Below are 23226 nucleotides of genomic sequence, written 5' to 3'. Positions count from 1 at the left end.
GTCAAATTATTTGCACTTTATACTAAAACTGTTCAGGTAATTGAAAAACAATTCAGAAAGTATTATTTCTACTGCAAGCAGCAGTGATATTTAGAAAGAAGGAATAAGTCTCCTTCTATTATTGAAAAATGAACACTGAAATTTCTACTGTGCCACTTCAAATCTCAACTGGCAAAATTATTATTTAAATTGAAATATAAAAAGTAAAACTAGAAGAAAAGATCCAGTATAGTAGATGAGCACAACGAGGTATATTATAATATTCCTACTGTGATACCCCTTGTTCTTACGAGGCTGCATTAGCTCAACAGTATGGGGAGAGGGAGGAGGTGACACAGCAGGATTCACACTGAGAACTTCACAAAGCAGCCATGCAGTTTAAAGAAGAAAACCAAACCAAAACAAAACTTGCAAAAAAATCACACAAAACTTCTGGAGAATAATCCAAGATTTATTTTCTCATCTTACTATGGTTTTGCACTTATTGGCACTTTGAATTTGGCAACTGCAGTCAAGCTCTGCAGGATCAGTTTAGACAATACTGTATCACCAATTAAGTTCCTCAAACAAAAATGCCTGAGACAGCTACTTTGTGGGATTTTTATTTCCCTGTATAAACATACAGAGAACTTGAACAAAACATTCTGATTTGGCAAACAAATCTGTTTACAAAATTCATATTCATGTGTATCTAAAACACTAAAAAAAAAAATCCATAAAACTTATAAAAGAATCTTATATGTACAAGTATATTTTCTGTTTCATACTAATCAGTTTAAAGCAGGACCATGTGGCTGCAAATTCAGAGATTATTTCCTTTAATTAGTGTTTCAGATGAAGAATGAATTATAGAGAGAAGTCACATAGACCACAAGACTTTAATCTTACATGCAGCTTAGGTTATTGGCGTAAAACCTGAGGACAAGCAGCCTTACTTCAGTTTTCAGTTAAGAATCCCATTCAGCAGTTCAAATCCTATCTCATTAGCAGCTCTGACATAAGGTAACACGTGGCCTGGTACCATCCACAAAAGACATTCACAAGACAAAAGCTATATCCTGTTCCCCACTCATCAGTCTACCCAAATTTCTATTGTATTTACTTCTCATCGCTTTGACTGGCTTGTTCCTGATCTTCTTTTCAGAGATTCTTACTTAGATTTTTAGTTATTTATGACCATTTCATTTAGTTATTTTTTCTGTATTTAACTATCTTCAGGTGTCTTTGTTAAAGTCCCAGTCAGCTATCATAATATATTCCTCTTGTTTGAGGTGATATACATACATATAGATATGCAGTTAGACATGGTATTTATGTACACCTGTCTTTGTGTGTTTATGTAAAAGTCTATGATGGTTGTGTACATATCTGTGACAGACAAGTACTTTGAATTGCTCATACATCAGATACATGTGTATATACTCACAGTGAACACAAATTTATGTTATTTTTATATATGGAAGACAGTGAGTGTGAACAGACATACACACTATATATAAAGACAGCATTAATTTGTTAAGACCTCTTTGATTTTGGTTAATTTAAGATCAACAAGCATGTACAAGGGAGAGCCAGATAAACTGCCAAAAGAAATCTGCTAGTGAAAGAAAGAAATCTCCTTTCACCTGGTCACTTCTAACAAATCTTGGATTCAGAGCAGAAACCAGACTGGATACTAGAACATATGGGATGGAAATAATGATGCATTCTTTCTGTCTGAGCTAAACACAACAAACACACAAACTGGAGAAACCAACTGCCAACTAAACATACAATGCTATGAAGCTAGCTCTGTTACGCAACCAGCTATGCACTGTTAATTTGAAATTGTCACAATAAAGGTAATGCTTTGATTACCATTTGGTGAAAAAATATAGCTTGCCACTTTTCATTTTCATAGTTATTTCTACCAAGTAACAGATCTTTGACTGATCTTTAGCTGACATATGTCTGTAGGGAAATGTTAAAAGAAATACGCAAGCTTATACCAGCTGAGAATCTGTGTCCTTTGCTTTGCAGCACTACATACAGTATTAAAATGTGCGTACTTGAGTGTAACTGATTAAACATTTGTTATTACAGCATTAGAAGTCAGCCAGACAACGTTAGGAGTTCAAGTAAAAAATTCTGTTTCTAGCCTGATAAGGGAAGAAAAGGTTAACTCAGAGACAAGACCTAAAGGCATACACAATACCTTCTCACTCTGAGCCTTAACAAAAGGTATCACAGAGAAAATGGTTAAGTATTATACATTCAAAAATCCAAATAATTAAATCTTTCTGAAGTATTATTAAAGAAGGATTGTCAGGATCACAGGAAGTCAATTAATTTCCAAAATATTTTTTTTCCTTTTGCTGTTTTCACTATATGGTAGCAATTTTTTTTTTTTCAATATTTATAGAAAATACTTATTTTTAAATTACCTGACCAAAACCACCCAGCATACTGGGTCTCAACAGTAGTTTGGAAACTGTTTAAAAGCTCACAGAAGTCTTGATGTGATATTCCCAATAACTTTAAGGACTATTCTTCAAGTTTCTATATCATCTGGTCTTTTCTTCCCCTGCATGTGTTCCTTTACTGAAACTCTTTTACAGTCAATGTTGAGTTTGTCTCCCTAATTCATGTGGTCTATCCTAATGACACCCTCCTCCATGACTGCCTGGTTTCCATGTTGCCCAGATACCTGATAATGTGCTTTTCACGGTAAACTTCCTACCTTACTCTCCAAAATTCTCCAAAGCACTCTGCCGTTTAATTAATTAATTAAAAGGGTTTTAGGACAGCTAAACAATTGTTTTTTTCATTGCCAAATGAGAAGGAAAAAAAGCAGAGGGAGAAAAAGTATTTCACTGGGGTCAATTTCTCCATCATCAGTACCTCTTCTGGAACAAAGCAGCATGCTTTTTATTGAGAATTATCTAGCTCTGGCATTTCTTACATTAGATACAGTCTGGCCAAAGAACATGGAAGAGACACCCAAAAAAATCATATTTCCAAGAAGAGGAATACAGAATAGCACACTTTATTGTTAAATTGACCAGATACTTGTCAAAGTTCTCATTAGAAAGTAAAAATACCCACATAACATTCAAAGCCTCTAAAGCTGCAGTGTACTGTTCTCTGCTTTTAAGCAGAGATTTATTTCATGTTATTTAAATAGAATTATTTAGCCTCACACAAGAAAATATGTGGCTTGGGGCCACTTTTCACACAAAATCAATGGTAACACTGTTGTAGGGAAAAGATACCCTAATAGAGAAGTAAAACACATTAGCAGGGATTTTGTAAAAGATAATTTTTTTCTTGTATTTTTCTTATATTCCTTGATTCAATTTTTCTTATAGCAACTTACCTTAGAATACAGAGGCAGACCTTGCCTGCTGACGTCAAACGGCAAAATCCAAACCTTTGCTTACTTTCAATGTCGGTGAGCACAAAGGTAAAATGCTGTCCTACTTGGTTTTGGGACACCCTGAAAAATTAGATACAGAGCATAAAACCACTAAATCACATAAAACATGAGCATTTAAGTCACTAGTCTCAAGCACTTTCATGCTGAAGCCTCATTGTCCTTCTCTCCCTTCCCACTGTCCAAGCTGCTTCTTGTACCTCGCTTCTTCCCCTCGGCACAGAAGAGTCCATGTCCTTCCTTCAGCCGTCCCTCCGGCTGCCACCCCAGCCCCGTGCTCCAGCTGACGTGCTCCATGGCATCTGGCCCCTAGTCTGAATGGATGGGGGCTTTCATAAGGTCTTTTCCTAAGCAAGGCCTAAGCAGAGCCACTACAAGCCTGCTAAAGCTTGTTGACTTTGAGCACACCTCAAAAGTGGAAAATGCTAGCCAAAATAAAGGTTGAAAATTCTACAAGTAATTTATTAAATATCATAATACAAGCCTGGCTTAAGACAGCCATTAGAAAACCAGCTTGTACTTTTTTTTTTTTTTTTTTTTTCAGAATAGCTTCACTGGTTAAACCCATAGCCTTCCCATACACCCATACGTATCTTCCTTTTTTTGCACTACACGCTGCCCAACAGAGAACTTGTTGCTATCTTCCAGTGCAAACTTGTTCAGTTGTGGAAATGCAAAAGCCAGATCTAACAATGCAAGAGCTAAAATAATAAGTAACAATATCCTCAAGAGTGTATCAAAATATGTACCCACTTGAGACAGAGCAAGTTTACACAAGATTTCCCTGCCTGATGTTCCAACTCCTCTTAACCCCAAACTGTGCTCAGCATTCCCTCAGCATAGCAAGCTAAATCGTTTTGTTCTCAGTTTCTACCTCCCCTCCAGTGTCACCTCTGACTCCTCGTACTCATCTCTGGGTGTCAGTCCCAAAATTCATTCCTGACCCCCACTTTCTGCTTGACCGTATGAACCTTTTCCCAATTTCTTTTAAAGAAGAAATGGCATCTTCACTGCCATGACATGTCTCATCTTCTTTCCACTCTCAAGCCTTTCTCTCTTGTGCAATTTGCCAGCTTCAGAGGATCACTGAGAGCATGGGACACACTCACTTTTCAATGTGGCCAAACTTCAGTGATCTTCATATAAATTGCAAAATGCATTCAATGTAAGCACTTTAGAACACCAAAAAACTGTACCTGAAGTTTTCTCACAGAAATATATATTGCACTTTTCCAAAATCTCCCAAAGAAAATTAACTTTAAGTAGACGACATTTTCAGCCAGGAGAGGTAATGTGTGGCACAGAACAAATCATAGAATGGTTTGGGTTGGAAGTGACTTTTAAAGATTTAATTAAAACCAAATGAAAATCAAGTTATGATGATGAGGGCCTGGAGATTTGAAAACAGAAAATTCAGCAGTTCTGCCTGTAATTCTATTGTCTGCTGTATTTCTCCCATTCTTACATGATCTTCTACAGAATACCTAAGCACCTGCTAGTAAGCGCTATGATTAACACATGTCATATGTAGTTTGATCTTAGATGCCAAGCTGAAAACGAATTCCTGGAGAAGCTGAGAACCATCAGAGATCTCACAGTCTTCCAATCTAAGACCGCAAAATATTTTTTAAATTTACTCCCTGCAGTATGGGTTGTTTTTTTTCCCTGCGGTTGTTTGTTTTGTTTTGTTTTTAAATCTCCCCCAAAATAAAATATTTTTTTTTCCCCCTAGGAAAGAAGAAAGTAGCAGATGACCAAAAGGCAAGAGAAGTTACATGGGACACATGCACATCGCACCGCTTAACACATGCATGACAAACGCTTAAATGTTAGTTAAGTGATACCACTACTCAGCCTGTAGAGTCTCCCACTCTTTTCAGTTTAGTTAAGTGCCCTGTGAACATCCAGCAACTCGGCTGAAAAAAAAGCCTGTGCTGAGCATATATGATATTACAAGATACATTTAATCCAATATAATCACTGGAACCCCATAATAAATTGACTTTTTTTTAGTTACGTAATTAAACTCAAATCATTTAGACAAGCGTTTTCCTCATTTGTCTTCAACAGACTGAAACAACTTAGTGTGCTCTTTAAACCCAGTAAATGCTCAACGGCCTTCACTCAGCCCTTCATTTTTCAGGTTCTGCATAGCTAGCACCTGTACGTTATGCCTGATACAACAGAGAACCATCAATAACAATGCACTATTACTTGCTTGCCAATGATGAAATTTTCTACTTCATATCTCTACACTTTCTTCTTTATTTCTGGTTTCAGCATCCCTTATGCACACTGTGGCCGGGGTCTTACACAGTAATTCAGCAGTAGCTGGTCAGTCGGTAGCACTGGTAATGCACCATGCAGTGAACTCGGCTGCCTCCTGCATCCACCCCCTCTCCACTCTGCTGCATCCCACCATTAGGCCTGGAGCCTTCTGCAGCCATGACTGGCTTTTTCTTACACTATAAAACACCTGGCATGGTTAGGCTGGGGTCTATTCACTGTCTTAACCCAAAGAAGTCACTGGTAATTCACAAAAAGCAACTGTTAATAGATGCCCATCTACGCGGGCGTCACTTTTAATGTACTGTGTACATGTATGTCAGGGAAATGACCACTCCATTACTGCTTGAAGACAATTTCTTAGCCCAAAAAATTCACATCAGTAAGGATCTCTTGCTTTCAGTTATTTGCCTCCTCCCTTCCCAAAACCTGAATATGACATGGAAAATAACTGATACTGCAATTAAAGCATACACAAAAATGTCGCCACACAAGACCACTTTAAAATGAGATTTAAACTCCAACATTCTCTGCTAAAAATAGCTCAACCAAGTTATGATAGTTCAGCAGCAGGCAATTCCAATGCCATCTCAACATCTTCCCTTTGCTTCTTTAAGAGAGATAACTCCATGTTTTGACAGCCAGTTTAAAAGTGGCCCAGCTTGAAAACTCCTTCCCACAGAGTTTATAAGAACATGTAAGCAGCGTGTTCCAGATTTTCAAACTGAGAAAAACTCAAAGGCTAAAACTGAATCTCCACAAAGAACCCAAAAGTTTGCATTTGGTCCCATTTGCTTCAAAGGAACAGCTACGAGGAGCCAGTGACCATCCATCTGGACCACATTTTCTAATCAGAGTTTAAAATACTGAATTAATTCTGGGTTTCTAATTTGAGAACTCCACTTAAGATCTGGGGGCAGCGAGGATGCCTGGTTTTTCTACTCCTCTTCAGCAGAATTAAAACTGACTATATGTAAGCCTTACAGAAACAAACAAATGGTGATTGGAGATTTCTGTTATATCAACAGATAACCACAATGTATAAAGCAGACACATAAAACATTCAAAAAGTGCTAGCACTAGAGTTTTAACATACATATTGCATGTATCATAATGTGGACAAATGTCTATGTGACCCCGGGCTTGTGCCTCTGTTTCACTGTAGCACATTCAGGTTGTTCAGAAGTCAGGTCTCGCCTTCAGAGGCAGGTAGCAGGTCCTGCCACTGCTACTGAACCACAGCAACGATGCCTCTCAAGTTTTCCTTAATGTGAAAATCAATACATGTAAAATGTAATTATTACATACCAGAATTCCCTACACAAAATGTTATTTACACTTTCTATCAGAGTGCAGGATCAACTGGCTGAGCTTCAAACACTTTCTGAAAAACACTGGTCTAGTCAGCTATTACAAGAGAGCATGATCTACTCACTTGCATGGGAAGAGCAGGCACAAATTGCTCCCAGCCATCACTGACCTTCTCCTCACTCATTCTTCTGCCTTGCTTTTAACATACTTCCAACTCTTGCCCTGCATGCTTACATTTAATCTTAGTTTAACAATAACAAATTACTAATAGCAAAGAATGTGTGTTAATACTTATTAACCCCACAGACTACAATGGGCTCTTTCAAGTTTATTACAGTTCACTATAAGAATAAAAATAATTTTTAAAATTTTCTAAGTACATACCTACACAATACAGAAAAGGCTCCATTGATACCTATGGAGTAGCTGAAGAGTAATTTTTAAAATCTTTGTTTACACTACAGGTATTGTTCAGGCCTCATTTTAAGGACACCTTGGGAGCACTGATTAAGGCAGGAATTAAATCTCTTCTTCAAATGAAAAAACAGCATTTCTAACCATTAAATTTATTCCTTGTTCTCAGTAAGAACTGTTCTTCCTCCAAATTAATCTGTTTAGGACAGATGATGTTTGAAATTATTGTTTCTTCAAATTTTAGGAATTTTTACAGGATTCTGAACTTCAGAGAGATTTTTTAAAGAGTTCCTTTCTTCACTAAGTTTCATAAAATGAAATGGGAATACAGATTGTGATTACTTACTTTTAAAAGAAAACAAAGTTACTGGTATTGTTAATTATATGGTGTCACATACATGTACTTGACTAAAAGTAACTGAAGCACACAGTTCTGATTAAAGCTTTGGTGGCTGCTACCTAAACATGAAAATTTCAAATGTATTTCATCTCCCAATCCGATGCTGGAAAGCAAATCCCACCAGTCATTCTCCAATTCTCCAAATTCTCCCTAGATTTCTCCAAATTCTCCAAATTCTCCAAACTCCAATTCTCCCTAGATTAGACAACAGATTAGAAACGGCTTCAAGGAGGAATTTGAAAAGCAGATGTTAAGGTAGTGGTAACAAGCCAATGAATAGTCTGGGATGATAGACTAGCTGATGGATACGCTAGGGAGACAGTAATCCTTGGTTGGGCTGTCTCCTTCAACTAATTGCTATCCCCAAATCTAAGCTTCAAGAACTATTTTCTCCACTTCCAAGCCCCCTCCATGACCCATGACTCCATAGCTCAGGGTCCCTGTGTGGAGGGCTCCTCTGCTCCAGCTGAGCTGTCTGACTTGAGCTCTGCTTCCCAGAAACCCCAACCCCTTACACATCAAAAAGAACAGAAACAAAACTGCAGAAGATATGAAAATGTACAGAGCTACCACCAAACATGAAAATTCCCAGAAATAAAAAGCATAATTAGCTAATGACTTTGTTTATGTTTTCAAAACAACAGAAGCATTAGAAGAAACCACAAGTAGTTAGTAAAGAGTCTCACTGGGTGTATTTAAGTCACAGCAGAAGCCTGCTCTGTCCAGGGATCCTGCCCATCATACCTGGCTGAGGGTCTATCGGAGCACACCACAGCTCCCTCGGTGTGCTCAGGTTTCCCCTCAGATGGGTCCACTTCTGCACACACATGGAAACCAAATAACCCACATTCAAAACCAATAGTTAGACTCTGCCATGGTGCACGGTGCATGCTGCAACCTGTTCTTATAAAGATTTCTCTCCTATAAATATATTTGGTATTACACACATGCATACCAAATGAGATAAAGGATAGAAAGAACTCAATTGTATAAAACTGCTGGTGCATTTTTGAGTTCACAACCCATCTTGCAAACTCACTGGAATGACTGCAGTGTACAGGAAATGCTATAGTTTATTTATCTTCACCTGTACAACTTGAAATATGTACTCAATTATTTAATTCTCATTCTCAGCTATCTACCTTGAAAGCAAAAATTTTGTGCAATATATCTTGTAATTGTCTTTCACAAGATCTGTAAATCCAGTGATCTCTACAGCCATTGTTTTGCACTTGTCTTGATCATAGCTCTGTTTCTGCACCAGAAATACCAACAGAAACAGTGTTAGCCAGGAATGGGAGAGTGAAGTCATGTCATTCCTGCCATCATTACTCATTGACCCAAACAGACTATGAGTTAAATAATATGCCCAGTAATTCCCATACTTTAGCAATATTCTACTGCTAATGGGCAATCTTCTACAGCAGCAGCACCACTTCTTACACTCCAAAATATAACACCTTCATGCAATTGAGTGAGTGCCACAGGAGAAACTGATGAGGTACATATCATTGTCTCCATGCTGACCCTACAGGCAGTTTCCAAAGTGTTTTAGCTTAAAAGCAACACATGCTACACATTCAGCAGAAGAAATGCATCCTGAAAGCAAAAAGACAGAGGAATGGAAGGAGAGAGGGAAGGTATTTATGGCAGAGACAAATGAGAGAAATTGAAAGCACAGATAAAATTGAGAGGTCAAGCAGTGATGTAGTGCAATTAGGACTGATTTTGAAATGGGTCCAAAAGGAACAAGAGGAGTGGTTGCATGCTCACTAGTCATCATTCAGATAAATAACTGATGGATGTAGAGATCAAGGTGTGGCCTCTCTGCAAAGTTACACCTGAGTTTTGAGTTGAGAGTGAAAATACGGAAGGCCACTGGAGAAAGAAAAGTTAAGAAAACCATGCAGAATTTGCATAAAGGATTCAAAGAACGAGAGAGGACAAAGTGCTTTTTCTGATATATTTAGTTTAGCAAATATTAAAAGAAAATTAAAATCTCTATGTTCTCAAATGTTAATTCCTCCTATTCCTTATGAAAAGAGAAAGGAATTCTGTAGCAGAAAAAATGGAACGCATTCGTAAATATCTGCAAGCAAACTGTTAGAATGTTATACAATTGTGACATTTATTGAGCCTAAAATAATTTATCCACCAAAAATACATAGGTTCTTGGAGCAAATGCTCAAGAACTTCTATGACTCAATTCATTTCCTAACCCCTTCAGAATAAAATGTAAGCCATAACTGGCAGTAATGAAATTATGTGCTTGTTTTCAATAAAAAAATATATATAAAAAACAAAGTTTAAGCACTGTGCCTTTTATTTTGGCTTGACTGTAACAGGAGTTCCCTCTAGATTTTTAATCACCATTCACAGTATGTAATTTTGATAATTAGAATGTGTACAGTTATCTATAACATCTGCACATAAGATAAAGTAAGTATGTTTGGTGAGATGCTGTAAGCAGCATCAGATAGTGAGAACTAAATTGGATCTCTGCCCATGATCACTGCAGTTTAGTGAATAAAACAAAATCAAATACATGTCCTTGTTTCATTTACTTTTCAATTAATTCACTCATTAATACGGGTGAGTTAAAAGAAAACAGGTGACCATGATCTTACTACTGTGCTTTATCCGTGCTTTAACTTTCCTATTTCCATAATTTGAAGAACATAGATTTCCTACCTTAATGAGTTTTATTTATCTAGTTAATGGAAAAAACACTCCATTCCGTCCAACTCTGCTGTACAGGAGGAATACAGAAGCAGTTTATGGAACAGAGTCACATTTTTTTGTTCTAAGTATTTTGATCAGCGCATCACTGGAATTTCCAGCTCTTACTAGGATCAGATATTGCTCAACCTGGTTTATATATGTAAAGTACACCTAATACAGGTTGAGAAACTATGCTCTCTAAAGTAAAATATGCTCAATCAATGAAAAAGATACTTTGTGTTTCACTTCAATCAAAGATTCCTGTACAGAAATTGTCATTGAAACTGCCTGCAATATACTTGAGAGTATTAGGTCTATAGTCTATCATGATCTTCTATGCAAGGAAAAAAAAAAAAGTGTATATGTATTTTTTATATATATATATATATATTTACCAGACAAGTGAAAAGCACATTTAAGGCAAGACAAAAACTGAAATGTCACATCTTATATGTCCATTGCAAAAAAGCCATATAAAAAGGAGCTACAGCCATGTTTTTCTCAATTCTTTTCTTTATCAGTCCAAATTTCAAAACAAAAAATAAAACTGAGAAAGCAGAAGACAACTTGTTTTCTTTAAAAAAAAAAGCGGTAAAGTATGCCTACATTATAGAAAATGCTTGAACTAGGTAGTAAATGGTAAATACACCACACAGCTAGTAAATTGTTCACACAAACAGCTTGCCAGTAAAGTCACCTGCTTTCTTGAATGAGCTTCTAGTATTTTTGTCCTTTTCCCCACAACAGCTCCGCCCCTCCTCCTTGTCCATGTTCTTTTATACTCTCATGATCCTGCACTGCCTTTGGTTCTCCCACAACCCCCCTAAACACTCAGCTAACAGCTACGCAAGAAACTGCAAGTGTGGTGGCTGATTTTTAAAGATACCATGGTACTGTATGAGCAGTCAGCAGGCCAGACTGAACATCTCGGTTTTGTTACCCTCATTAGTGTATCTCAGCTTCCATGAACTTGTGTCCAACTGCCACTTTTTATGAAATTTGTAGAACTTTTGCACCTTTGAGAGCACTGCTTTACAGCCAAGTATGAGGTCAAGAGTCAAGAAGCATATCTGAGGAGGGGGGCACGGGATGGTATTAAGAGACAAACATCCCATAACTTTCTTCTCTTTGTTTTCCCTTTTTTTTTTTTCCTCCCCTCGGATACTCAGCTAAAATACATACCTAGCTATGCTACAAATTCACATATTCCCACAGTCTATTGATTAAACTTACCCATCTCATACAAGCAACTGTCTTCTGAATGGTTCAACAGAAATAGTTAACACCAGATGAGTTATTTGAAAGTAATTATTTGCTGCCAGTGATTATCTTCTTGCCACTGGATGGCAGCAATAGAACCTCACCTTTTTCTGTTATCCTCAAATTTTATTTCCATTCTGCATCTTCATTATCAGTTTTAAACAGAATTCTGTACATATCTTAAGCACATTAAAGACTTTAACTCTTTAAAGCCAGCACTGACTATGTATTAAGTCATTAAAACAGCTTAAAGGAGAGTGAGCTTAACCAGTTCAAAACCTAAACAACTTAATTAAATTCAACTATAAAAGACTAAATGAACCCAGTTTACTTCAGGGAAGTTGTGTTTATGAAGATCTTTATTTTGCCAGTGTGTTTTTCTGCAAAGTGTCTCTTCTTTCCTCTATACACACACCATCTTTTACTCCACTGACAGCAGCCTCTTGTGTCTGATAGATGCTTCTCATCTTTGAGTTTCCATCTACATCTGATGCCAACGTTGTTCTGAAACCAGCTCAGCCTGCATGGTACCTGGGTGCAGCTTTCATCAATTATGCAAATCAAGCTTCTAATTCAATCTTTGCTGATTTGGACAATACGAGTTTTCCAAAGCAAGTAAGTACAATTTATTAAATTAATTACCATTAATCATTTTGACAAGCCTAAATAAATATTTTAATTAATAAAAATGTTTTATATGAACAATTTAAATGACTGGCAGCATGACACAGAAGCCACACTATAACTGATACCAGAAAGGTAAGGGCTAATTAATTATAAATAATGGTCGTGATTCTTCTCTGAGAAAAATAAATTGCATATTCAGTTACTTCCATGCAATTAAAGCCTTAATTTCTTTGAACTCAAACATGTTTTCAGTACTGCTCGGCAAGGTTTTATATCCTGGTGCACCGTAACATTTTTTATGATGCTTGTTGTTTGAAGGAAACTATGTTATACCCTTATATTAACACAGATGGTGTTTACAATTATAATAGACAAAACTGAATGTAGCTCTACCTTGAAAGAGATATCCCTAAAATTCTGAAAAGGCTGCATTTTGCTGTGATAATTTCCTACTAGTGATTTCATACTTACTTGAGCAACAAAGGACATGTCTTCTCATCTGCAGGTGCAAGTTTAGGGAGTACAATATGTTTTCCTTTTCTTTAAATCTTTCCTTACCATTATGCTAAATATAATTTTCTCTTAAATATTTTAAAATAAATGATAACTGTACCACGTACCTTTCAATGTCAAAAGGAAAGCAGAACTTTGGAACACTGTTCAGCACTTCCTGTAAATACAAGTAAATGAAATAAAGTTAGGATTTTTGAAAAGGTTTTTAAAAGCAAGCTTTTAAAAAATATCCAAAAATACTCATAACAAATAATAAGTTCAAGGAATATATGATTGCAAAAAATACAGCACACGTTCCTGGACTGAAATAATTGATTATTAAAAAGGAATTAAGTTTGTGCTTTGGCAGATTGCAAAGACAATGCCATAGAAGCCCCAGGAGGGAAAGGCCTGGCCTGAAGGGTATTAACACCCTTCACATCCCCGCTGGGATTCCCTTCAACAAGGCCATATGGATTTTACAAGAAGCACCACACCATATGGGTAAGCCACGTCTGCTGCTACTTGTACCACAGACTAGCCACAGGGACTTCTGACAGATCCTGGCTCAAAAATACAAATGTTGTTTCAATTAAAATGCAGGCAGAGAAAAGGGAATGAAGTTGGCAGAAGAATGAATTACGGAGAGGTATAACAACTCTATACATGTTCCATAGTCAAATGCTGAAAATGATGGAAATCGTCTGCTGGTCCAAAGGAGGAATTTATATGATTAACCCTTTGGTTTCACAAGCAAGCCTCGCTATTAATAAAGGGAAGTGGGAGGGGGAAATCCACCGGATCTACATTTGTATCGTAATATGAAAGGATAATGTCACTCTTTCCTGCAGAATTTTATATAAGAAGCTGTTTAGTGGCAAATAAAATGTGTTAATTAAAATATAAAAATGCTCTCAAACTAGTCAACATTTTTTTTTTTTTTAAAAAGTGAATTACCAGATCAGTTAGCAGCAAACACTAAACAATGACTTTACAAGATCACAGAAAAACAGGTCTTATTCCCATGCTCCCAACCAGGAAAGCAAACCCTCTGTGAAATGCTTCAACTAAGAAAAGACAGTTGACATCAACGTAGTTGGTCAAAGCTACAGAATTCCCTTATCATAGCAGACCAATAGACATATACAGCTGTATACATGAGTTAGCCCACAAGGTGTGTGCTTTCAGAAATATGCATATTGATTGCAAATTTCCAGAGCTGCACATGGGGGTTTACGAACTTGATCTAAGATGTTAGCACACTCCAGCACACTCCAGCCTTAACTCTGTTTACTGCATGTTGAACAATCAACTTCCATTAGGGGAAATTATGTATTTACATTCCTACACACCACAATGACTCTTTACTTCAAACATTCACCTGGCTCAGTGGATAGTGTAAAACAGAAGAACCAATGCAATTTAATCAGCAAGGGACGAATAGTTCAAGAAAAAGGTGCCTCTGAGTACATGTGTATGTCAGTGGCAACATTTTAAAGGTCTATGATGTGCCCCAGTAAATCATCATACAGTACAAAATGGAAAAGTCAACTTTTCTAGAATTTCTAAGTCATACAAGAGAGGTCAAGAAATCTTTGGCACTTTTGTCAGAATAAATAAAGAAGGGTATAAAAGCCATGTTGTGTATTGGGAAAGGTTAACTAAATTATGAACAGCAGTATATATAATATTCTGCAAAAGAAACTGCTCAAGCACCATCTCAACTTCTGTAAGTGGCCACTGCAGAAGGGTGAGGAGCCACATACAAACAGGAAAGGTAAACATTTGAATTTCTGTAGGAAAGAAACAAGCATATACAATGCTGGCAGTAATAATAGTAATAATAGTAATAGTAGTAGTAATAATAATAATAATAATAATAATAATAATAATAATAATAATCTCTTAACAAAAGAAAGCAAGCAGAACAGGCTTATCAAAACTTTCCACTCAGAAATTTCCTAAACATTTCCAAATAGTCTCTCACTTCAGGCTCATAAAGCTGTTTTCCTGTTCCAAAGAATGAGTATTTTACACTCTACTTAAATTCTCTTTCCAAATATGCACTGATTCTCACACTATTGGAAGTAATTTTCTTCTCGCTACCAAGGATTTTAATTGCTGCCTGGTGAGCTTAGCACTGACTCAGAAATGGGTATGGAAATGTATTCATTTATGTTCCCCATTGTATTCTCTCAGAATAAATTATCACACAAGAAAAAGAAAACAAAAACAAAAACCAAAGGTATTAGCTCAATATTTTGACTAAACAACCTGAAAAATTATGGGTGTGTTTTGTAGCGTTTTCCAGGCTGAGCTGCAGGACAGCATTTCCCCCCGCTCGGCTCCGTCCCTTCCCCAGCCAGCACACGTGCACAACTTCTGCAGAGCAGCCTCAGCTCGCTTCCCAACTGGCAGGAGCATCCCTCAGGGGACAAGTCTTTAAACCTCCGCACTCTTTAAAATTCAAGCAGCCAGCAGGTCTATAGACTGGTGTATAAACAGTATAGACAAAAAAAAAAAAAAAATCCTCTCTCAGCTTATGTCAGTGACAAAGCAGCTCAGCAGTTGACTGCTGCTCCCCTGACAGCGTAAGCCGGGCTTACACAGATCAATAGATGGAAGTCCTACCTAGCTTCCAGGGCTCAGTTTTCTCCCTTAATTACAGGTGCTATTCAGATTTTTTAAATGGAAGAAAACAAGATGCACCCAAGACGCTTCTAGACAAATTTAAAATGCAAATGACATTATATACACATTCACATACACAGTCACTAGTCACTGTACAATTACAGTTGATACTTTCAGTAACCTTGCTACTGAATAAAATTTGAGCTCTGTCACCTAACAGGTCATCATTTTCAAGGATCTACAACTCAGCCAGGACTTCCTCTTGAGTCAACACACATACTCTAAGAAAAAGAATAACCTATTTACTGTCTTTTATTTTCATAGCTTCATAGAAGTATGTGCTTATTTCTGAAGACAAAAGGTTGTTCAAGTCTTCAGAAAGCAAAATATCCTTGATTCACATGTTCTATGATTATTTCCCTCCTCTGTTTCTCACAGTATTAGTGCTTTCAGAAATGGGCACTGCATCATAAAGAAATTGTATATGGGGAAAAATTAGAACAATGTAAAAAGGACAAGTAAAACATTATCTATTTGCTTTCAAACACCAAATAAAATCTACAGTTCCATACACAACTGAGTTTTAATTGCTAAAGGGTAACTATCTTATACAGACTCCAAGAGAAAGAAAAAAAGTAATAAAAACAGTATCATGTGAACTGCAGCATGCTGCTTCCCTCACAGAAAGCTTAAACAAAAATGGAAATGGTATTTAAGTATTTCCTTTATGCCTATAGCAGAGCAGCAGAAACTTGCACTCTTACAGGCTCACGGTCCAGTGGTTTTAATTCACTTTCAAAAATTGCACTACACAACTCCAGCCTGGCCATGTTCACTGTCTCTACATTGAGATGATATTACAGAAGCCTAAAATGTAAGAATTAATTAACATTTCTTGCTTATTTTGATACCTGTACAGCTAATTCTGTGTATCATCATTTTAGAAAGCAATGCAAAAGGTGGTAGAAGATGCTTCCATCCTCATACACATCAGCTTTCTGTAGAAAAGCTCCTGACAATTCACAGTCTTGCCCTTAAGTGAAATTACTGGTTAGTCATTCTGGTTATATACAAGATATACATCATATTCCTTACTAACTAGAAAAGATAAGGGAGTTTGTTTGGGTTTTTTGTTATAATATCACAGTCAATTGATACAAGCGTATGAAACCTTCATGGCTGTTCAGTATACATTGTAGAGCACAGTGATTTGGGAGGATACTTGTTTATTTTTCCATTTGAAGACACAATGGGATCTCACTACAACAGGAAGAAGTCACAGGAGTTGCTTCTATGGGAAAACTGCACAAGATTTGATATATATTAGAGAATTAGCTTAATAATGTATCTCTACACAGGTATGAGTAGGTTTTTTTCACTTACACATTTCATAGTTACCTTTTTATTAGACAAGGCCTGATGACGATGAATTGACAGAAAATAAGTTCATCACTTAATATTATACTACTGAAATATTTAAGTATAGAAGCTTAAACTGATTAATTTCTGAGGTTAGATGGCTGTTCACTCCAGAAATTTTAATCTGCTTATAACTTATTCTGCAGTTTGCATTTAAGTGAGGAGGAAAATAATGTGGTTTTTAACAAGTGCATCCCTGTGAAAGGATTGAAAATCTTCCCTGATACACATATCCAGATAACTGAACCACTTCATCAAACCAGTTTTTTTTAAAAGAGAGTCCTGTTACATTCCAACTATTTTTGTATTTATCTGCAGCATAAGACTGTTCCTCAGGCAAGCAGGTAGGTTCTCCCCCAGATCAATTCTACACATGGAAAGAGCACCTCTGGAGAAGAAAGGGTACAGCATTACACAGGCACAGTCACACCGTGTCCATTTCACAGACACGTCAGGATACCCAGGGAAGAAATGGCCTAAATGAAATAGATAGTAACTATGACAATTTGAATTATTTAATTACATAATCCAGACCAGGTTAAGAAAAAAATAATATAAACTAGCACTCAAATAACTATCTATCTCTCCTCATCTCTTTACTGGTTTTGAGGCAGAAGTCAGCCAAAGAAATATCAATTATGGGAGCACAAATAAACGGTCATTCAACTAGTTACAGAACACTTCTGCACTTCTCCCATTATCTTTTACTTCTTGAACTGTTTTCTTTCTCAGAAAAGTATCTTTCTAGCTTTTGTCTTTCTCTTATTTCTCTACCTTATTTTTGTGAAGTCCTCTTCCCCACCCCTTTTCACTGAAACGGGAAATTCTCTTTTTTGTCAGTCTTTTATCTGTGTCATATCTACTTTATTAAAGTCTCCTTTTTTTTTTTCCTTCTTGACAAAAGCTACTTGTTATTCTATTTTAGTATTTCTTCTAATTGTCCTTCAAAACTTTTATTTTCTTCCTGTTAGAACTTCCTCTCCCTTCTAACCGCTCTTTAAATGCCTCCTCTTGAAACAGCTGACTCCAGGTCTCTCTTTTGGTTCTTCTTACCAGTTTCCCTACTCAAATCTCCAGCTCCAGCTCCAATGTCCTCTCTTCTTCACTTTTAACCCAAGTTACTCTCTGATCTTTCCTCAAAGGGGACTCTACTTCATCATTCCTTACCATAGTTTTCAGTCACCTTATGCCAGCCCAAACATACAAACAAGAGATCTACTTGAGATTTAAGACTGTTATGACATATTTCTGACTCAAACCAGTGACTTCAATGAGAATATTTAAATGCTTACAGTTAAGCACAGATTTAGGTTCATTCTTAAATCAAAGCCAGGCTGCTTAGCATCTTGCAGAGTTGAGCCATTCATCATTATGGCTCAACGAAGGTGAAATTCTAACACTGCCACATAAAACAGCTGATGAAAAGACAAGCTCTGTACTCGCCACTGACTTTTTCCTTTTCCTTACTCTGAAGTCACACACACCCAGAGCAGGGACCCATGCAAAGCTAGCAGCAGTAGTTATATTTCAAACACTTAGCTCTTACTTCTGCTAAAAATCTCATCAGAAAATTGTAGCTACGATAAAGAAAGGCCCAAATGGTCTGAAAACTAAAAAAATTTAATCTTACATGCACTGAAATCTAAAGGTCTAAAGTATGGAAGTCATTATCGGGCTTGCACAACTATTTTTAACCTCTATGTGTCTCTCTCCAAAATGCATCATTCAATGATTATCTAGTAGTTCTGTAGGATTAAAAAAAAAAAAAAAATCAGCTGCTTTCTGAACACTTAAAGCAAAGAAGAATACATACATTAAATGCAAATGGTTTAGGGTGGAGATGCAAAGCTCTTAAGAAATAAATAAATACATAAATAAAAGTGTACCTTAAGGTTACAGAACTTCACTGTTGCAAGAATGAACCACTAAATTACATGGCTTTTTTTAAAACTTTTTTTTTTTTTTTTAAAGTCAGTTTAAAATATTTTAGAATTTTCAGGAGTTCAAGTCTACTTGTGAAGGAGACTGGAAAGCAGAAGCATACAACTACATGACTGTAACAAGCTCTCTGCAACACAACCAACACCTTTCTGCAATCTTTATGAATGATTAAAAAAAAAAAAAAAAAGAGTTTTCCAGACTTTGCAATGAGTTCCACTTTGTACACTGGAAAGAAACACAATCAGTAGTTGACTTTCTGTGTTTTCGTGTGACATAGGAGTTTCAGTGTTGTGTCGGTGGCAAAACACAGACCCGTAGATGTATCTTCTGAGCTCTACCTGTTGCAATATTTCTCCTCCCAGGAGATAAAAAATAAAATTTGTACAATAGCAGCTTCCTCAAAATAGACCTGCTCTTTTCATCTCACAATTTTCATAGTAAATCGTGGATAGCACTGTGTTTTCTGACAGCTAATTCTATCCCAGTACAGCTGACATGCAAGAGTTCATACACCCCTGACAAACATATTAAGGGGAATGTGATTCTTATTCATGTAGTAGAAGTTGTCACTAATGGATTAAAAAAAGATTAAAATCCACTAAGATGAGCTACATGTACATTCTTACAATTGTAGGTTGTTTTGACCCACAGAACACAAATTCTGCTGCAAACAATTTTTGATCCTCATTTAGTTGGCTCACATGTAAACTACAACTGGAGAGGCCCTACAGCCTATGACTGACATTCATAAAAATCAGGTTGCTCATGAGGCTTAAACACCAAGCCTTTTAGAAGAACATTCACTCTCTAAAAAGTGTCATGTTTTCATCTTTCTAAAGCTTATTCAAATAAATATTTGTGGTCTAAAATGAATGAGGAGCTGAACACCTGCAAATGAGGAGATCACTTATAGAACTCCAGTTAGAGGTAATTTTTCTTGTTCCTGCTCACTGTTTCTTCTCCACTTGGCCACTTCTCAGTTATGTGTCTCAGGGGAGGATGGAAGGAAGAAAAGGTTGGTTCGCTTACCTGTTCCTGACAGACAGGCTGCTTAAGATTTTTGGTAGCTTAGTTTAGCTGCTCTGTGCTTTGCAGAGCACTAAGGGCACAGTTAAATCATGAAGACAGATGAGGTAGCAGGACAGAAAGACTCTAGACAACAAGAGGTCCTAGAGAAGCAAAATAACATAAACAAGTTGCCATCACAGAGATGGCAGTGAAGACCTGAAGGTCAGCTGTATCTGCTACTGAACCTGTAGACAATTGCTGCAAGATCACTTAGAACTATGAGTATGTTAAATACAGACAAAAATAAATGAAGATAATTAATGACTGGAACATTGACATGAGCAGGGTGTGGTACACTTCAGCTGGAGACACACTACAGGACGCTCTTGCCCTGTATGACAAACTAAGGCTAGTGTCCCAGGGAGTACGCAAAAGACTACTGCTTTTAGGGCATCTTTCAAAGGCACCTTCCAAAGAGAAAAGAACAAATCTATTAATTAACGCTGAGTACTTTAAAAGGCATTGTTAATCTCACTGTCCTGCAAGACCGAAGAATAAGGCTTCCTAAACAACCAGAGCATAAATTTAAACATATTTACTGTTGGCATCTCTGTCTAATTGTCCCTGAATATCATCACATAACCAGTTAAAAATAAAGCATATTTCACCTGCAGTTGTGTCCAGCATAGCATACAGGGACCCAAAGTTCTCTTTAAAATAACAAGCTCGGTTACAAATAGCAGAATAGCTAAAACAATATGAAGTTCAGCATAGGTTAATTTACCTGCTTAAAACCCCCTCAACTTTCCTGGAACTCATAATAAGAACATAAAAATTGACAATGTTCTTCTTCCCAAAGGAAGTTTAGATTAGAATAAGTGTAGCTTGAAATGTTACCATCTACCCCTATTACTGGCAAGGCAAACAAACCCAAGATAATTAATACTTCACCATACAGCTCTAACAAGCATGTAATATATGTATCTCATGAACCAATAAATAGTTTCCCCTTACTTCCCTGACTCAGTCAGGGAGACCATTATTCCACAGACAATAGGAGAGCTGGGAAAATAGGAAATATGCTCTTCTGTCTCCACTTTTGAGATTACTATGTGGGCAACATTTAACTTTAAGGTAGTAGAATATTTAATATCTTTAAGAAAGTTCATTACATTTTATCCAAAAAACAACACTGAGTATGACATACAATTTTCTGTCATCATGCAGTAGGGGAAAAGTGACTTTTTATTAATATACACTTTCAATTACAGCATTTCTAACACTATCTGGAAACTCAGCAGAGAAATTGTCTTAAACTAGAGGTAATATAGACATCACTTGCAAAATTGAAATATTTAAGTTTTGAAGGCCAGGTTAAAATCCACATGTCATCCTGCATATCTAAGAGGGCAGCACTATTTGCTTCACTTGAGATGTCTTAAAATTTCCCACTGCTTACAACACCAGTTAAGATGCCTCTTTGGCAGCAACACCAAGAACCTCCAGCACATCCTGTTCAGATGCTGTTTCTCCAGTGGTGAAAAAATGACCACCATAAAAAAAAAACAACCAACCAAACAACAAAAAAAGCCACCATACATATTAAAACTGGTCCTTACTTATTTGTTTTACTGTTAGTTTTTTCATTACACCTGGGAATACTCTGATAGCTCAGGACAGAAATTAACCTGTTTTCAACATACCAAACTCTACCTCTATTCATTATATTGCTTTCAAGTGAAATGTGCAGTCTCAAAAATGTCTACAAAACGCTATGAAGGAATATCATGTGTAGGCCTTAGTTGACACTCATGTCAAAAGGCTCTTATTTGCAAGATTTTCTTCTTGATCATCAAGGAAATAAATTTTTAAAAAGAAAATTAAAACTATACTACAAATAATAAATAGCCACATTTCCATAAAAATAAAATATACTGAAAAAGTTATAAAATTTCAAGCATGACAAACTCTGTTCTTGATGACACTTAATACATCTCAGAATCTTTTCAACTCCAAGCATATTTTGTTCCAAGTATATTCCAGATATTTTTTTTCCTTCATAAATTCTAGCATTTCACTGGACACTTCAAAATATGCATAGTACTAATTATAAAAGAAACAAACAAAAAAAAAGCAACTGCAATTTTGATGGAAGTAGCCAAGGCAGAAGACCCACAACATGCAGCAACCAGGAAATCACAGTGAAAGGTCAGAAACAAGAAAAGGAGATGACTGTTTCTGAGGCAGAATAAAGAAACCAGCTAAATGCATTTACTTTATAAATTAGATAATGGTTTCTATCCACACACAGCACCACATCGTTTTTTCAATACAGATGATGACTTTTGGATGCACAACCAGCACACATTTTTGCAACTACTGAAGTTTTTTCAAATCTCCTCTTAGCATCGTCAGTAAAAGTCTGGATTTTTCCATAGAACATGTTTTTGCAGGCTGACAGGTAAAATACAAACAAAAAATTCTGCCTTGTTTGAAATACCACTTTATACTTTCTGACTCCTTCAGTTTTCTAACCATTACACTTCCACCCAGGAATATTTCAGAAGCAGAAGCAAGCAAGAAAACATTGTGACTAAATCAAACTAGGAACAGTAGCCCGAGTGTGACATTCAAAATTGTTCCTTTTTATGAACTAAATCCTAAGTATAAACAACAAGTACTGCATTAGTTACCTACGAGACAAGTCCTGAAACAGAGACTGTCTGTAAATAGTAGGATGTCATTCCTTGTCTAGAAAGCTTCTACAGAACAATTTGTCTGCCCAGTAAATACCCAGTACTGACATGCACAGAAAGGTCAGCACCACATCTGCAGAATGCTTACATGGCAAGAATTCATCTGCTCAGGCTGGAGAGTGAAACTGTGTCTTAAAATGCTAGGTGATCCTCTTCCAGAATCAGAGCTTTCCACCAATTTTTTCATAAAATGACTGTACAGTATATGCCACGATGAAATCCTGATTTTGCTGGCAACTCAGAAACTTAAAAGTAGTCAATAAATGAAGTATCACATAAGTTAATGAACATCTTGGGTGCCACACTGAGAGAAAATAACTGTAGTAGAGAGTGACATGCAGATAAATAAGGTGAGACAGTCCAGAAGTGAAACTCTTGCCTGGGCTCATCCACCTCTAAATGTGCAGTCTATGAGGGAGTATGCTGGATCACATGGCTGTGTCAGTAGTAGGGGAAGTTGGGGAAACACATTACTTTGTAAAGGGTAGTGAAACCAGTTACATGTGTGGGCTGAGTTTCTTGAGCTAGAAGAATCTATAGTCAAAAGA

The 23226-nt window shown here is 36.7% G+C and overlaps 1 protein-coding gene across 1 annotated transcript in view; it reads right to left on the bottom strand.

Annotated features, from left to right (window-relative positions):
- DENND1B (DENN domain containing 1B) overlaps positions 1-23226 on the bottom strand; it is a 161858-nt gene that overhangs the window by 87045 nt on the left and 51587 nt on the right. The window contains exons 4-5 of the mRNA XM_026853973.1: positions 13052-13101; positions 3356-3475 (exon numbers count right to left, since the gene is read on the bottom strand). Of these exons, the coding sequence (XP_026709774.1) occupies positions 3356-3475; positions 13052-13101 (170 nt within the window). The remainder of the gene's footprint in view (positions 1-3355; positions 3476-13051; positions 13102-23226) is intronic.

This window comes from Athene cunicularia, assembly GCF_003259725.1.
Source record: "Athene cunicularia isolate RWA chromosome 8 unlocalized genomic scaffold, athCun1 chr8_part1, whole genome shotgun sequence".
Classification (NCBI taxonomy): Eukaryota; Metazoa; Chordata; class Aves; order Strigiformes; family Strigidae; genus Athene; species Athene cunicularia.
Note: the sequence above shows the minus strand (reverse complement) of the source record. Positions and strands in the feature narration are given on the sequence as shown.